The sequence below is a fragment of the Myzus persicae genome, unplaced genomic scaffold (genome assembly GCF_001856785.1).
Source record: "Myzus persicae strain clone G006 unplaced genomic scaffold, MPER_G0061.0, whole genome shotgun sequence".
Classification (NCBI taxonomy): Eukaryota; Metazoa; Arthropoda; class Insecta; order Hemiptera; family Aphididae; genus Myzus; species Myzus persicae.
Genome location: NW_019104389.1, coordinates 159,373 through 178,918, shown reverse-complemented (window position 1 = coordinate 178,918; position 19,546 = coordinate 159,373). Strand labels below are relative to the sequence as shown.

The following is a 19,546-nucleotide window of genomic DNA, read 5'->3' as shown; positions in this document are numbered from 1 at the left end:
AAAAAAATAATATCATCGAGGCAAACATAAACATATAATATAATATACACATGACCTTTGCCATTTAATGTAGTATGGTGTGTATTAAAAAAAAAAATCAAAAGTCTTGCCGAAGGATTTCCACTTGGCACTTGGCCCGTTATTGAGGGTATTGATATACACCATTGAGGAACTTAATGATTAATAAATAGAAATTGATGATCTTGAATTTCTTCATATCCATGGTCATTACCGAGCATTCGGATGAATTTTCGAAATGATACGTTCTAGGAAATTTCCGAACGAACACTTAATGTTTTGATTTTTCCACGTATGAATTCTTTGTTGAGTTTTGACTTCCCTAATAATGCCTAATTTATGGGTTTATCCGAGTTGTGACTTAAATAGAACACATTTTCAGTAAAAAAGTTAAAACAGGGGATGATGTTGTAGGTGTTAAAAGTGAAAACGTAACTGCAGATGTGTTAAATTTGAATTCATTTAAATAAAATTATTGAAGACGAGTGAAGATAGTTTGTCAGTTTATAATATTATTAAATAGATTTATTGTATGATTAAATTGTGGTTGAAGTAGTTTATTTTACTATTAGCCAATAGTACCCCAGTAGGTTAAATTCATTTCGGTTGAAAGATTGCATTTGTAAATCTTATTGCATGTGTAAGGTAAAATAATGTACCTACTATAAAAGTGTCAAGTACCCGCGAATAATATTTTTAAATAACTACAAAATAATCATTATTCTTGGTTTCAATGTGTTATTTCGTCCAAATTTGAACTTGAAATAACTTTAAAAAATAAAACTGATAAAAGTTCCCGAATTCCCTTTATTTTATTTTTGTTTTTTCCTGCTCTATGGGAAATTAAACATTGAATTTTAAATGTAGACCTCCCCGACTCAGCAAATAGATTCAATTTTCCATCGGAAAAGATACTGAAGTATAAAATTGAAGTATTATTTCTGCTAATCATAGTGTACACAGACACAAAAAAAAAAATTAATAAAAAAACATATCTCATTGTAAAATCAATACGTTGATCGCTCCATTCGGAATCTAAAATATCCAGTAATCACGAAATTGATGCAAACATATACACACGCGATCAATGATCATGCCATTTAATATAGTATATGAAAAAATCAAAAGTTTCGAGACTTGATGCGAAGGATCGTCACTTGGCGCTCGTCCAAAACAATATTTTTGATAATGTTATATTATATATTTTTTTTTTGTCGCAGACGATTTTCCTTTTTCCTCGTCTGGCGCCGCCGCCGCGTGGACATAACAATATATGTATATATATAATATACATTTTATATCACAACGAACGAATTCCATTTAATTGGATTACACTGTACACACCGTCATTGTCCGTTATGTTTTATTATTATTACTATTATTATGGATGTCGAGAGGAAATTTACAATCAGTAAAAATTAACTGCGACCGCCGTGGGGTCGCCGCAAAGAACCAGCCCTATTACTACACAATATGTGTATAATGTACACCCATCGTGTGGGTGCCTTTAAAATTTCACCAAAGGTTTAATCATCGTAACCGCGATGTGCTAACATCAGAATATTATTAATATCATCAAACCGTATCGCATTATCGGATATTATCCGCACTTTATCGGCGATGTTGAAATACGTTATAGGTGCCCTCAGAGACGTAATTTTTAAAACTTTTAACTTTTAGTCAGTTAATTTCCAAATTAATTTAATGATTTAACTATATAGTTTACGTAACGATCCCATAACTTAGCAGTTTCCGGTTAATTAAAAAAATAATTGGTACTTTAAGTTAAAATCCAATATATTATCTAACCGACATAGATAGTACCTCGGAAAAGATTAAAACTTAATTTAATATACAATTTTTAAGTGACAAAACTCTTACGAATCCATTACAGTATAATATCAAACATTTAATCAAATTCACAACCTATAAATCATACCCATGAACCAAAATGAAATTGCTGCAGAGGCCCAATGAAGTAAAACAATATAGGTATAATAATAAAAAGCAATCAGTGGAAAAAAACGAAAAACGTTGGGTTCTATCACTTGATATTATGGTCTCCTCTCATATTATATTACTTTTTTATTGTATACATGTTATCAAATTAGGTCCCTCTACCTATCTTATTCGGTTATTATTGTGAAGCGCATATGGTAAATATTATTTTATTAAATAATAAAAAATAATTTTTTTTCCTGAATCATGCCGTACACATCGTATTGTTATAATTTATTTTTAATATAATTTATTCTCTGTGCAATGATTTTAATCAAAAATAAACCGATGAATGTTTTATTCAAACGCGTAATTGCCAGCTAACCACCACAGTTTGCATTAAGTATTAAGTTGAATGTTTGCTCTAGCAAAATGGTTAATAATCATTTGGCACAAATTAAACAAAAACAATGTGTGACCCGGGTGGAAATTAAGGGTAAAAAACCGAGAAAATCGCTCTGCTGTATAGTTGTAGGTGTCGTCGAATGTACGTCATCTTCAATTAGGTAACTGCGATGGACGTGTTAAATTTGCATTAGATAATAATGAATGATATTGTATACGAAAAACAAAAAACAATGGTGTGCGGAAACGGCTAGTCAACCAATGACATTTCTTATTTTTTAATAAACATACATTTTTTATTTTTATTTTATTAGAATTTATTATAATTTTGATATTACAATAGAAAAGGTAAACTACCTATCAACTTTGAGCGTGCTTATATGGTGGTGATAGGGAGTTACATTAGTATTGCTATTATACATATGATTATTTAAAATAGTTAATAAGAGAAATTGAAATAATAATTCGTAAGAAGAATTAATGAATACAAATAGTAATATTGCTGTTTGTATTCTTCTATTACGGTTAAACGATGTGATATTGAGCTGATGTATAATTATAACGCCACAAACCAATCGCATCTATTAAACATTTGAATATTACCTCATGTAATATTTATTGAATAGCTAATATTAACTTGTAAGTCAATTGTAAGAACTTTCACTGCTCGTTGCTCATTTAGTTCTAGGGTGGCTTATTAATTCGAAAACTCCATCACATTAACTTTGCACATTTATGGTTAAATGTATAATATTATTTGTCGAGTACTAACCTCTGGGACTTGAGTCAACATCGAATTTACATCACAGACTCGAGTTGTCATCTATGTTTCTTCACAGGTTCCGACCAACCCGCACCTTTGCAAGTCATCATGCCACGAGTCTGACACGTAAATAGTACAGGGCCTTATCGAAAGTAATTTACTTACGAGTGTCGTACAACTACATAACACTATAATACTTACCTAACAGTGATAATAAATGTGGCACAACGCACATTTTATATTGTATATTGTGCTGCGCGTTTAATATTGTAATAATAATAATATATAACATGTAATACGTGAGACGGCCGTCATCTCGCAGCGCGTGTATTGTATAGTGGTCGACCGGAGTAAAGTTTGTACACAAATCCGAGTGGAAAGTTTGTTGTGCGATCCCGCCACCCGCCCGTCCGCCATTTGTCAAACTCGCCTTGGATGGGGTGAGGGAGGGGGGGGGGGTAGGAATAGGGGAAAGAAAACGCGATAAATCCTAGTGGGGGATTTTGACACTGATTGCCACCAAGTTTAATGGAATATTTACTGTTCCGTATTACACGTTCAGCCGACAAAACGGGGACCCATATACCCACCCACACTCACACAGGCCGATATATATGAGTGAGTCAGTGAGTGAGTGAGTATATACAGAAGAGTAATGTAATCGTGTATGTACGATAATGAACCGAGCACCGTCGCCAGTGGTGGACCTGAGATTTTGTTTTGCGGACGGGAGTGAGGGGCAACATTTAAAAAAGAATATTCAATACACACATTTAACAACAACAACAACAACAACAACAACAAAAAAACACTCTTATTAGTGGAGATGAGTACAAAGGAATTTTATATTATTAATGATGCGTCATGCCACGTCGGTCTAATTGGCTGCATAAGATATAAGATTCGCTTCGCTTTCGGTTGACTCACAAGACGGTACAAACTATAAAGTAATTATGTATTACCAAAGCGAATATGATTCAGAAACCAAATTAATACATTTATAAATTGGTTTATAAAATACATTTATTTGTTTTTAAATTTTGTTACTCAAAATTACTAGCAGATGCTAGCACAGTTACTGTTCCGCGGTGTGTGTGTGTGTGTGTGGGGGGGGGGGGGAAGCCGACCCCCTTAATTCGCGACCGTCACTTATAGATTGAACGTGCACTCGGATTTTGCGGTTCATATAGTGTGTGGTGGTGGTAAACCATATAGTGAATATAGGCGTGTTACTGGCAAATCGTGGCTTTTAAATCACCTGATTGGTCTCATATTGTTAAAATAGATGCTTAAAGTAGTTTACGACAATTATTCCCTTCGGAACGTGTCGTCGGCTATTTCTAAAACGATACACCGGACATGACCTCATAGATGCTTACTTAAATGCTGCACCTGAGTGCCTCCATTCAACGTTACAATAATATTAAATCCCAACTTAAATGCGTATTTCACGGTCATAGATGTTAATGTGGTGAACGTCGTCGTTTACCTAAAAAATTGGAAAATGTAGAAACTGCAGTATGCATTGCCTGTTTAAATCCACGTCCTATTTAAGAAACTAAATTACATTTTTAGAGTTAAGTCAATAGTATTGTATCCATCATGTTTTACTTAAAGGTTGTTATTAACCTCCACGGTTCACATTATTATTTTCATTAACTGTTTACCGCCTTCGTTCAATATATCTAATTAATAATATATGCTAGTATTGATGTTTGATTTTCGATTAGTTTCTATTAATTGGTGAACTAATTAATATTTCTATGGAATTAATATGAAAATCCAAAATAGTTTCATCGTTAGTGTGTCTGCGGGTAATTTATATTTTTTTATATTTAATAATCATTTGTTATAACTTATAACTTTTAAGTGCATTCATTAACTCATGAACTATTTAATTGATACAAGTTTAATTATGTAATTTTAAAAGTACCTACTGAGTAGGTAAAATAAAATAAACTTAAATAAAGTAATTAAGTTGTTTTTTTTAATTTTACTTCAATCGGATACAACAATACGATTAAAAAGGTGAAAGAATTAAAAACAAATGGTTCTAGTTATTGCTTATTAGTCATTAGTGATTATATCGCTTATCGTCTTTGACCACCAATCTTGAGAATTTCTGTCATTAACCGGTCAATGATGCAAATATTAGGTACTTTAAAATGCGTTTTTTTAATAACACCATTGCTTCCTAAATAGTAAGGTAATTTTGAGCATTGGCATAAGCTACTTAATTTATATATAAACACAGGTTACAACATCATTCAATTAGTTAGATTCAAGTATTTTAGAAATACGATTTCTACATAAGCTTATGAGACCTGAGAGCCATAGTGGTTAACGTCGACGCGTCAGTCAATAGTCATTTGTTTGGATCACATTTAAGTTTAAAGTTGGTTAATATTTTGAAAAATAAAACAACACTCCAACGAGGAATTGAATCCAATTAATGACGAAAAAAAAAGAGGATCCAAAACACCAGAATATGGTATAATTTTACATACTATGCGTACAACACTATACGTATACCATAGCTGCATACTGATGTTCAGATTCACGATTTTCTCTCATTCGGAACTCGTCTGAGCAAACGGACTTCACCGTTTACAACTCTACATATAACTATTTTAAAGATATATTACATTAAAATATGTAATAACCGCCTCTACTGGGAACGGGAATTCGGCATACACTCTGCGGTGCAGAGTACCTATCAGAGTATCAGTATTTTATTGTTATACCAACAACATGCGCTCCAATAATATGAAATAACGAAGTGCACCAAACCGCACCGAGCTGTAGCTGTTAACGGACCAAGACTTAACCGGACACACCGGACACACCGGCATACACGGATTGCCCGTAAAGTTCGGTGACTACGTCCTCACACACACGACTCACCCGCCCACCCACAAGCCTTAACCGCCATCGCTTGCAAGGCGCACGTGTATTATTAGGTACATCATAATATTTCATATAGTGACGGTGGTCTCCGCCTGAGCCTCGTGACCTTACGATGATAACGTTTTATTTTAATGCGCCGATCACACGCTACATCATATTCGTTGTTGTAATTTATACGGTCGACAACACTCGGGAGAGCAGTCCTGGCCGCAGAATCATTAAAATCGTTGATTAAATTTATCATTAATCGTTTAATCGCACGCGTGATACCCCCTCAGCCCTGAACCCTCATTACCCATCAAACAGCCCTCCCTCCCCATCTAACCACCTTTCCGTGCCACTCTAGTTGCAAGCATCGATGGTCTACAAAACGTTTCTAGACGCACTATCGCGTATTATCGTTATTATTATTATTTTTTTTATCATTATTGGTGAGACCTTCATCACTTCGGATGCGTGTATCGGCGTCGTATAGCAGTGGACACCCATACCTATAATTTATTATATAATACCTGCACATATTGATGTAAAATATTGAACGATCCGTACACTAAGGTTCAGTCACGGATCGAAGGGGAAGGGGCCTTGGAAAAATTGTATATTAATTATTATTATGTATTTGTCCGTAAGTATCATATTTGAAATGCACACGTATTGAATTCCGTAAATTCAGCTGCGACAATTTTTACCAAAACAGACATCTCATATATAATCAGCCGTTAGTCATGAACTGACATATTCTAATATTGTATTTATTCGGAAAAAAATGTAGTCTCTCCATTTCAGATTTCTAGATCCACGCCAGTATAGAGTTTATATATATATATATATATATATATATAATATAACGAGGTAGGTATTACACCGTAGCTTTTACAATTCGACCGTGGAGTTGATGGTCTTACAGCGGTGTTTCGCGATTTCGTTTTTGAGCGTGCTTGAGTATTTTTTTTTTTTTTTTGAAAACGATCTTGTACCTCGGGGTCCGGTCGAGAGGGACGATAGACAGAGCACCCCAACATGCCGTATATATCTATTTGCCACGACGTTTATTGTGTTTGGAAATCGAACGCCGCTGCTTGTAATTTAAAAATATCGTTTTTTTTACGAATTTCTTAGCAACGGTTTTTACGGAAAAAAATATCGTAAAACGTTAGCTACCTACTAGAAGCGACCCGCAGTGTTTCAAATAAATGTTTGATCATTTTTTTCCCCCTACAAACCCGAATAACTAAGAATTTTTATTCAAATTGTTTACCTGCAAACCCATCCTGCAACTAATGAATTTTCGGATATTTTTATCCTGTCATCTTTTCAATTAAACATTACATGCAACGGGTTTTTTAGCTAATTATTGCCATTTACGATCCTTGATCATAGAAATTACAATCCTCGATCATAGAAACAATAATATACAAAATGCTTTTCAATACGCAACTTGAAGGCTTAAGCTGCTATAACTCTGAAATTAACTTTCATAGAATTCGGAGCCAAGTGAGCACTCAGGGTATCAGGAACTTCTACCGGCTCAAGTAATCCTCAATCTGATTTGGATAAAACCATGATGGAGAGTGAGAAACGCGAAATTAATTATTTCCACAAACTTTGAAACGAAACATATAATCACGTAAAAACAATTCATCGGTGTTTGCTTAAATAAACACAAACAACTTTTAAAGACTTATTGTTATGTTTTCGTTTTTATAATTTTATCATGCAATTAAGATCTTAAACGGTTTTGAGATAATCACTGTTGAACTCAGGCACATTATATTACAAACGGACCGGCGGCGCTACGAAATAGCATCAATGAAAGGTATTATTTGGAAATACAAACATTTGAAAAACAATGTTTTATTTTTCGACAGAGAAATGTTCTCCTTTTTTAAAAATATTTGATCTAAAACTAATAATAGTTAGAAACACTTTCATCTGAAAACACAATAAGAGTGGTTGTGACTTTTTAATATAATTTTCAAATGATGGATTGCAATGCGGATTACACTTCACGATTCATCGTGTTTTCCGGCATATATAGTTACCTATACATAATATAATAGTTGTAAATTCATAATATTATGCCTACGTAGTTGAGTACAGTGTAAGAGACACAGCTGGTGGTTTGTTGGTAAAATTCCCGAGGGGTTGCAGCCGTGTATAATGAAATAATAGACAGCTAGGGCATCAGCTACATTTTATTGTGGTTGGATTTCAAGAAGGTTATAGACGAGTTATCGCGGTACTATGGTGGCATGGTAATTGGTAACCGGTAGCAGTACATTAATAATTTCACTACCGTTTGCAAACACTTCATCTGATCACGTCATCTGAGCCTCACTATTTCATTACCCTATAGCTTATTCCTGTATTGCGTCTCACCGTATAACACATTTTTAAATAATTATTAATATTTTTACTTTACTTCGACGTTAAGCTCGTTGTTTAAATAATATTATAATTGTTGTGTACTATAATTCACTTTAAAATTATGTATACTTACTTTCTACTGTATCATACAACGCGTAGGTTTGTACCTAGAAATTGTTAATAGTGTGGGCGGAAGAGGAAAATGTTTTTTTTTAGAAAACATAAAATAATAATTTTAGTACATATTATCTAGATTATCTAACATAGATTATGGATACATTTTGATAAAAATATTAACATTTTAATTAATGTTTCAAATTGATAAATTTTAAGACGAACTTATGTACAAACGATTTATTTTATAAAAAAAATACTTAATAATATTTTTCCAAACGTCCCAAAGTAGTGCTCCTCTCTCAGATTCGCATCCCACTATGTATACAATTTACTGTTGATCTGTTTTCTATAAATTATAATATCATGGGTGTCACGGAATAAAAATAAAAATATCCGTAATATCGAGGACAGTCGTGGTTGGGGGAGGTGGGGGAAGGGGGTCAACTGCTATTATTATTCAAGATAATGCATTTTCTGAGACATTGACGTTTGGCACAATTCGGAGCTCGTCTGTGCGTATATATATTATGCTGCCGCAGCATTATATTATGCACTTAGATATTTTAATCGCACTGTTTGCCGAACAAAGCTCGTATACAGGGCTGCGATAACGACCTGACAAAATCGTCTGGACACGAATATTGTTATAATAATATTGCACGAGTACCTATGATATCGATTCGTTGGCCAAACCTCTGAAGACGCTGAAAACGACCGATACCCACCGATGATAATATAATAACAAATTAAATCTTTCGAAAAATCACAAGAACTATAGTTACCTTGACACAGTATAAAAAAAATATTATACACGACCCAAGTATGATTGTCTGCCCATGGCTGGCGATTAGAGCATACAACTATTAAAATATTCGACTATTTGTTTTGTACTCAAATGTAAATTGACGAAAACAAATATTGTGTATTTTATTAAATATTAGGAATAGATGTATAGTTTGGTGTTTTCTATTGCTTGTAAATCATATTTATCCTTATTTAAATTTTTTTGTTGCTTAGGTATTTGTTATGAGTTATACATTTTTTCGAAATGATGCCTATTATTGTTTCAATTATTGAAATTTAATAATACCTAATAATATGGTCTGTGGTCTATAGTAAGCCTGGGCAAGTGAATAATAATTTTTAAATGAGTTCAGTTCAGTGATCATCTAAGACATTTAACTACATTTAAAGTTATAGTCATCCTAATTTTTTTTTTTAAATCAGTAAAGTTAAAAGTTATATGGAACTTATTAATTTCAGTTCAGTTAATTCTATTTATTTATTTATTTTTTTTGAGTGCGTAGATAGCCAATAATATGGTTTTAAATACCTAATTAAAAGTAAATGTTTATGTAATGTGTACACCTGCCGATTCAATAATAATTGTATTATAGTTGTTATTAAATCATTTATAAACTAATGTAACTAAGATTTGATTAAAAGTAACTCATTATTATTTTAAATTATTTAAATTTGCATCAATAAAAATCAATCAAGTTAAAAAAATACATTTTATTTAAAAAGGTTAAGTTAAAAATAAAAAATAAACTTAACCTTAATTTTTTAACTCATTGATGCCCAATCTTGGTCATTACAGTGATCATAACTTTTTTAGATTTAAATTTATTTTAGCCTCCACGGTGGATTTATTGTGAGTTATTTCACGACTGGATTTTATTGACTCTTCTATTATAATATTATTATTTTACAAAAATGGTTAAAAAGGAATTTTAAGCGCATCACATATGATGTGAACGCATATTTCGATATTTAATAGAGCTACGAGTCCCTCTGCTCTTATGGTGATATTCTTATAATAACTCGTCTTCAGATCATAAAAAATTGATTTACCCGCACGCAATGTCAATAGCCAATCACAACAATAATTATTATTATTACCGGGGGCCACAACGATTTCGGCTGCATTATTATTCATTCCTCGGCACCTTAAACCGAATGTACGATTATTATAATAACGACGTCTGTCTTACACAATGCCCGAGTCACGTCATTTTTTATCGAGACGCAAATTCGGTGAGCGCCTAAGTGGTCTCCCTCACCTCACCCGCATGACTAATGGTCTCTTGCGTCTGCGATGGTGCGTGATATTATTATTACTATTATTAGTATTATATTTAATATTATTATAATATCGTGCGGATAAAGGCCAACCCGCGACCGACGATGATGCGGTGCGCAGCATTCCGTAAAAATCTCTTTTTTTCCGCATTAATTCACACTATATATGTGCTTAAATAATTTAATGTCTACCCAGAAGCAGCTCTCTCTCTCACCCTCTCTCTCTCTCTCTCTCTCTCTCTCTCTCTCTCACTCTGACTCTCGTACAGTCTCGCTTAATACGAGTGACGTCAAGCACACAGCTGGTAGACGATGGTAGATGTCGTGTGAAGGAGGTGAAGGGAACAGTGTTCTGGGAGTGCTGTTCGAGGGTGAGAAACGGGATTTTTGGCGGAAAGCGAAAAAATTACGTCGTTAAAATAATGGGCTGTAGTATAACAGAGTTCAAGACGTGTAATCAAGCCACGGTCGCCGCACCACTGTCATATTGTTATTATAATTATCATCCTCACAATTATTATTTTGTGTGTACACGAACTATCCATGTAAAACAGTCCCGGACGTACCTGTGGGCATAAAATAAAAATGAAAACACTTTGCACATATAGTGATCTTCTATAGCTATATTTGAGTTCGGCTCGATTTCAGTCCACTCTCCACGCCACGGATGTCCGTGCATCTAAGCTCTTCCAAGGATGTTCCAAGGTGCTTTAAATGTACAGTACTTACCTATGTATAATGTACAATATTTTTAAAAGGAGACTCACTCGTCTTGCCAATCGAATCAAATACAATAATCATATTACGTATTATGTTTTCGTCTTCTGTGTTACCAATAGTTAATAAACAAAGCAATTTGATTTTCGTTTTTCAAGGACCAAATGTAATATGTGGTGCTACCCTTCAGGGGCTTAATGTCCAGATAAAAGGCTTAGACCACTCAAAAGTCCTCTACCAGTCTTTTAAAATCCCGTTAAAATCGGTTCGGCCTTTTCGAAGATTAACTTCCGGACTTACAGATATATACACTTCATTTTTATTTATTTTTAGGCATAGATTTATAAATTATTGTGTGCACTATGCAATCTAAAACTTTCATTGTTTTTCAACATTTGTTTATAAAAGCTATAAATATTATATTTTCTACATCGGCAAACTCTAAAATATAACCTGTATTTATCTTGGCCAAACATTCAACCTTTTCTCGTTAATTGTAATAACTAATTTAGTTACTCTTGAATATTGTTTTAGTCTTTTTTTGGTAGAAAATGTTCGTTCAGGCATGGCACCCATTAAAGGTAGACAGATGTTTGTTGAGTCTTCCTTATATTCGTCAGAAGTTCTATACAGCGTTGAATTGCGTCAACAATCAGCAGTTTCTGTGTTGATTTTTTTTTTTTAAATTTTTATTTCTTTCTCTAAATAACTAACTCTACATTTAAACATCATTGTATACTTATCATTTAGGTAGTAATTAGAAAAACACTCTCTTCAATTGTAGAAGTAGTTCAAATAAATATTTAAAAATTAGGTTTAGGACCTGTAAAATATTTTATTTAAGATATTAAACATTGGCGAAATAATTCAATTTGAATTTAAGTACAAAGTTTGGCCTTGTATATTTTTCATATTATTTCGTCGTAATATATTACAAAAAATTCATATTTGACAATTATTATTATCAAATTTATGTCATAAGATTTATGTTATGAGATAAAAATACGTATATTATGACTCATAATATACGTATTTTTATCTTCTGATTTCTCCCTATAATTTTAACTGCATATTTTTGAGCATTTTTGATAATTTTGATTGCATTTTATTTGCGTCTTTATGTTTTAAAATTTTTAGTGCAATAAGTTTAAAACCTTAATGATTAGAAATATATATATTTTTTTATTTCAACGTCAACGCTTTTTTCATAATCATTATGTATATAAAATATTCAAGTGTCTGCATAATATAGGTACATCGAAAATTATAAGTGCCGAACCCTATAGTTAAATCATCATAACAACGTTCAGTATAAGATGGTATTAGTCTTCCTAATAGCATATATGAGTTGTAACCCTTTTATAAAATCTAAAATGTAGCCGAGTCATAATTAAACGACTAAGAAATAATATGAATATTACAATTTCATAACTATCCTCATATAGGGATTTTAGCATTATGAATGTTTATACTTTAGTTAATGTCTTAACCAAGTATGAGACATAATATTACTCGTAAAACAGGTTGAGCTAAATGTGAGTTATTTTTTGGTTTTTTTTTCAATGTTGCCAGAGGAACCATATTTAGGTCTCACAAGTGTCACTAAATAATAAGTACATGTATTAAATTATATCCAAAATTGGTTCCAATTTATCAGGTTTTAGTCGTTTAATTCGTTATCCTTAGGTTATGCACTTTGTTTTGATATTATAATAGCGACAATTTAGAACTATTATTATTATTTGTATTGCAATTATTTATACTATGACTAAATCAATAGCACGGCAATAAAAAACTCAAATTATTGTTGGCAACTATAAATAAATCTAGGTTAGAAACAAAATTATTTCTCATGGTCTCAACTAACTTAAAAAACTAACCTGATAATTTTATATTATTAAAATGAATTATTGAACCTTAGTTGTTAGAACAGTGCATAAGTACATTATACAAGCTTAACCAATTAAATTATACAAAGCTATACAGACGTACTAATTAACAGGCGTAGGTGTACAATAATTAAAAAAGAAAAATGATTGTTTTACTATTCTGGTGCAGGCTCGTCCTTGTGCTTCAGTACCTGTAATATCTACGGAAAGTGCAGTTGTTGTATATATATGCATTACAAATTTACAATTTGCAGTTTTTGTTTATTTAATGCGGATCGGATGAAGTGCTAATCAGTGATGGACAAATATTTGATGACGCTTGGGTAAAAGCATCATAATAGATAGGTATAGCTCCAAACGGCTTAGACATTTTATTTTCTTTGACAATTTTTTCCTTCTTTTACACGTCTAATTTTTTGCGTGATATTTTTATAGGCGTTTGACTGTTTGTTCAATTTTTAAAAATTTAAAAAAATATTCATCGTTGGTGCAAACTTGACGTTATAATATTTATTGTAAGATAGACGGCGGCGTTGTCAACGTCATGAACAATTCTTACTTAATATTTAATGATATGTCCTTGTACTACCACGACATTTATTGTTAAACAAACTTTAAGACTTACGTACACATCATTATTATACATATCTGTTTTTCTATAACTACTCACTCGGCGGTAACCTTAAAAGCTACCTTTCCGAAGTTTGTTTGCATTCGACTGATATATACCACGCAGCACGTGAATCGCCTGCATGAGTAGTTATATACCTACTTTTTTTTTTTGACTGCCCGACGTAAAGTGACTTTCGGTAAATAATAAAACAAACAGAAAGACACGTATTGCAAAACCAATAGCTACCATCCATCATCAAAATGTATAGAAAAAAAAAAACGTAGCAGATAATTGGACGACTTTGCACCCCCTCCCCCCTCCTCCCCCGATAGCTCATATATTTTTCGTATGCGGCGGAAAGTGCACTCTGTACACGGCGTACGATATATATTTATATACATCTAAGGTATTGTACCAACCCAAGTACGGCTCCGTGTACCATGACGCGGGACCGAAGGGGAAAACTGCAAATCTTTACGGTAAATATCACGTCTCGGTGTATTGACGAATACGTTTTGTTTATTGTATTGAATTTCCAACACTGGTTCGTATTTTGATATCGTCAAATGTTTACGATAACGTAATTTTCCGCTTTTTGTGTGTCAACACATTCACGTTATCTCGACTTCTTTATCATTACGTTTTTGGGGAGAGTTTATTCCGCGGTATTATACCTACGTACCAGGTACCTACTTCGTACATATTTTTCGGTGGCTGTGAGACGGGTTCACCGACCGAAAGACAAGGAAAAAATGTCACAAAAAACGCCAAAACAGCATAGTAATATTATTATAATAGGTACTTTAAGCGTATTATACGTTCAAAAGCCGACGACGTCCCATCGACTCAATATAACCAGGCAAAGACCAAACAGTGGGGGGGGGGGTGATTGCATACAAACCACCGCTATCAAACACAGGCGACTTCCCCTCGACGTCGGCCAACAATATTATCATTAACACAAGATGATAACGATTTCGAGATGCTCACCTCAATCTTTAAACAGCTACTGGAGAGCGAAAAAATATTGCCACAATATAAATAGTAAATACAGTCAAGTCGGGAAAACTTGAACCACGGTAACTTGACAAACTTGGTTTTTTTTTTTGTTACCCTTGGGGGTAAGTTAGGTTAAACTCGGTTTGGGCATCTCAAATAATACTCAGTATTTCGAAGCGATGTTCGTCTCTGACCGACTTCTACAGTTATTGTAACTCGACTGTATTAATTTATGCAACCGTGACGCGTTCAATTGATCCAATTTGGAATTCCGTTTGTCCAATGTGTATGTACCTACAATGACAGTACGATTTTATTTGGCTGTGTCAAATTGTATGTTATTAAATTTGGAATTTGAAATAATACTACGCAGTGGAATCTCGATGAGTCAAAGTTCGGAGAAAACGCCACTTTCTAAGGTTTTTGAGGATTGAGAGAAAAATTTGATTTAAAGGGTATACTGTAGGAGTTAATTATTAGCCTGTATAATTATTTGTAATGCTATTATTTGTATGATATACAGAGGTAATTAAATAAATACATAATGTAAAATACAAATTAAATAAAAATGAATAATAAGTGATAATAGTTTGAAATAATTTGTAATTTTTCTTTGAGTGGGATTCTTCGTCAACAGTATTTAGTATTTATTGCTTTTTTTCCATCAACAATTCATTGTGCCCCATTATGTAGTTTATTTCAAAAGATGGCGATAACATTCGCCATTATTGTTCCATACCTATTTGAAACACAGAATATTCTAGATACGTATCTACAATTTTGATTTTCGAACGGGAACGGGATTTATTTCGAATTCTCAGGGATTTTAATACAATGATCCGGTGATAAGATAAACAGTGGTATAGATGAAGGGTTTATGGACCTCCCCCCCCCTCCGTGGCCTTTTTCAAATATTTATAAAAATATAAATTATAAATTATTGTTTTAATTATCAAATAGTGCATGTGAAAAAATCGGCTACAACCAACTCCTCATACTACAAATGACAAAATTATTTGACCGCAAATCTATAGATATTTCTTACCCAAATATACTTAGTATTAATTAATTTTGTATTAAATTCAATTTTATAAAAAATATTTCTCCTTACATCCAGCTACTCAGCATAATAATTTTATTCTTGATTTAATTTAAATACACCAACATTTATCCACATTTATTTCATGTACCTCATCAGCACTATTGAGTACAAAATTAATATCGCACCAACATTACTTCATACTTTATTCATTGTACGACTGTTATCCATTCGTAAATCATAATTAGACACATATTGCCTTTTTTTTTGTACATATTTTTTTCTTCGTAATTAATGAGGAACATTCTATTTTAGTTATTTAATGTGCCTACTCAAGTTTTATAAAACACGATAACGATATATTATTATGGACGTGAAATTAAAACAATAATTGAATGCGTTGCATGCATATTGTATACATAATATACCATACCATATAATACGTAATATGTACATAGCTAATATTGTTATTACATAGTTGTAATTGGTTTCATGCTCACAATCATTTGTTCCATGTTGGTTTCTTTTCAAAACAATAAATGGTTTCTGTGTGATGTACTTCTGTGTAACATCCTCGATTGTTATGTTCCGCACAAAACTAACAATATACTGAATCATATCGTATGGCCTCCGAAGAACATAATTTATGCAATTATAATTATGTCCATAAATACACAAATATATCTTATATATTTTTATATACAAACACTGTAAAAATTATTTTCTAAAAGTTTTAAATTGAATGAAACATATTATAACCATTATTGCTTCCTAGTTATCAAAGTATAACATAAATATAACATAATATTATAATATATTATGTAGTTTAATCGTTTAAATTGTAGTATATGGTTGTTAAGAGCTTTTGTAGAATAACCAGTACCTAGGTATAATATCATTTAATTAATACCTATTGAATCGTAAATTTAATAAAGTCATAATATTGAAGTGTATTAAATGTATTTAATGAATCGTTACTGTCATGCTGGTACAAATATTGTAACTGGATTAGAAATATAATCCCTATTAACTACCTATAGACTCTTAGAATATTGATCTCGAGGAGACATATGTCTTTAATAAACAGCTTAACGAAATTAAACGATATATATTCTAACCTACGATATTTATCTGAAACTGTAAAACATAGTATACAAAGGAATATTCGTGGTAACGAGACGTGAATCTTATTTTGACAAATATATCTATTTTTATTTTTTCTGTTACGATGCATACAACTGTAAGACACGATATTAAAAGGAATTTCTATTCAAAGTAACACGAACCTTTCTTTGACAAAATATGTTATGTCTATGATTGCCCAATACCCGTGTATATCAATTTTTATTATATTTTTGAGTTACGATGTATATTTCTATAGCTCTATGTGGATCTGGTCATTCTTTGTTCACTCGTCTAAGGGCACTTTTCAATCCAATAATACTAAGAGACGTGAACGAATAGGCGATAATAGCAACGATGGAAAATAGCAGAAGATAATTAAATTCTCAGTACCTACCTAATGAGCTTTATCTGCTTAAATCAGAAATATTTTAAGTACAGAGTGTCGTTGACAGTATTAATAATACGAAAAATAAAAAAGTAAATACCCGCGCGATCTTTGCCCTTCTCACACCAACCACCATCCCCAAACCCTTCTGCACAAATACGGCTCCAACTCGTTTGCGCTAAAAGACACGACTCGGCTGTGCACATACATTGAATTAGCTACCCCCTTGATGAAAACCTCCCCTGAAAAGTAAATTCGTTTGCACACAGATGCTTTACCTGAGTAGTTTTAAATTTATTTTCCGAACTACGCCTTCGACTAACGATTCGACTGACTACAAGGTCATGGACTCGTGGTTCACTGTCAAACTGTAGGTTCCCTACCTATTTAAATATTTAAAGAAGACATAATCTACCAAAAAGATTATTGTAATTGAATTAAATACACCGAATAATATTATATAATTATATCATCGTTATCGAATATTCGACGGTTTGTACTACCGACGTTTGGCTTACATAAGATTAAAATTTAAAATATGTATAATAATATGTAAGTAAATGATGTCGTCAGTGCCCATCTCCGGATTGGATGTGATCAATCGGGTGGTCAATTGTTTTGGGGTAAAAAATGTTGTCGAAAACGAGTGCAGCGCCAAAATGTACCCCTAGTAAGTATGACCCTCTAGGTTTGGGTGACAAACGCCGGACTATCGTAGTATTATAAATAAGAAAGTATTCGTCATCGTGATATTATTCAAAACAAATTATTGTAATAGAGTGCGTAATACATGGCGCGTCTGGCGAACTCTGCACTACACCGAATTAATATTACTACGGGGTTCGAAAAAAATATAAAAACATGAAAATGTCAGCCTTTGCCCCCGGGGAATTTCTCGCCCACCTCAAAGGTCCTTCGAGCGTCAATGTGCGTGCGTGCTCGGGTGTGTGCGTGCGGGCACCTACACGGCGGCGGCGGCGGCATAATAATAATTATTTTTATTATTACCCACGACGACCATACAATATTTTGCATTAAACTTGCGTTTCGTTTCGTTACAGGATTGGTTCACGAGGCAACAGTTGGTGTTGGTGATATTGATCGTCAACATATCGTTGGCGCTGATGTTTTTCAAACTTCTGACATCCTAGACGCTGCGCCGGCGGTGGACGGCCTGGACACTTCCCGCAGCCAATATTATACGATAATAGAAAAGCGAAATATACACTTATTATATTTTTTCAAACATGATAATGTTATGTTGTGTTAATTCGTGGCGGCGACAAATCAATATTGTTATTGCGCGTCAACATTAATTATTATTTTTTATAACGACCGTTTCGGGACGAGACGGCTCGGAGCGGCACCGGACGTCTCGTCCGGAAAACGTTTCGATGCGTTTATTTATTCGTTTCAATCACTTTTGGCAATGTTATAAACTATAAATTACAATTCATATTTATATTATACATAATATAATGTATTCAATATATACTCACATATTTAATATTTATATACATATATATTATGTATGTACACACACACACACACACACACACACACACACACACATAACACCACGTTTGTTGTACGGCGTTATTTCCCAATAAATCGATTTATTATTATTATATTATTATATACACGTAGTGACACGATGTGAGGTCGAACAACTCGACGACGGTGTCTTATAATATTATTATATAAGGCTCGAGTCGAAAGCGATTGGCTTTTATTTCGGTATATTATATTATTATTATTATTATTTTGTTAGTGAATATAGTGCATTTGATTTGATTTTTTTTTTTCGTTCTCTAGATGTTGTTGTTGTTGATTTTTTTTTCGTTTCCCGCATAAATATTATACGACGACCAAAAATATATACGGCCAATATTATCATTATCGTTATTGTTATTACTGTTATTATTGTTTTTATCAATGTCGGAATTTTATCAGCATAATGAAACGCGAAACAGACACGATCTTCATCAATCATCGCATACACAATTTTATGTAATTCAACTATAATTAATAATATAATTATGTAGTTAATGCAATTACAAATCACACCCACACACACACACATACACACTAGGTACTGTTACTGTAGTATCTTCGCTGAGCATTCGTAGGCTTTCGTTGTTGTATATGTTCTATATTATTATTATTATTATTATTATTATTA

At 32.8% G+C, this 19,546-nt stretch overlaps 1 protein-coding gene across 1 annotated transcript in view; it reads left to right on the top strand.

Moving 5' to 3' along the window:
* Positions 1-19,158, top strand: part of LOC111041818 — a 71,719-nt gene extending 52,561 nt beyond the window's left edge. The window contains exon 3 of the mRNA XM_022326255.1: positions 18,426-19,158. Within this exon, the coding sequence (XP_022181947.1) occupies positions 18,426-18,515 (90 nt within the window). The 3' untranslated portion in view covers positions 18,516-19,158. The remainder of the gene's footprint in view (positions 1-18,425) is intronic.
* The last annotated feature ends 388 nt before the right edge of the window (positions 19,159-19,546 follow it).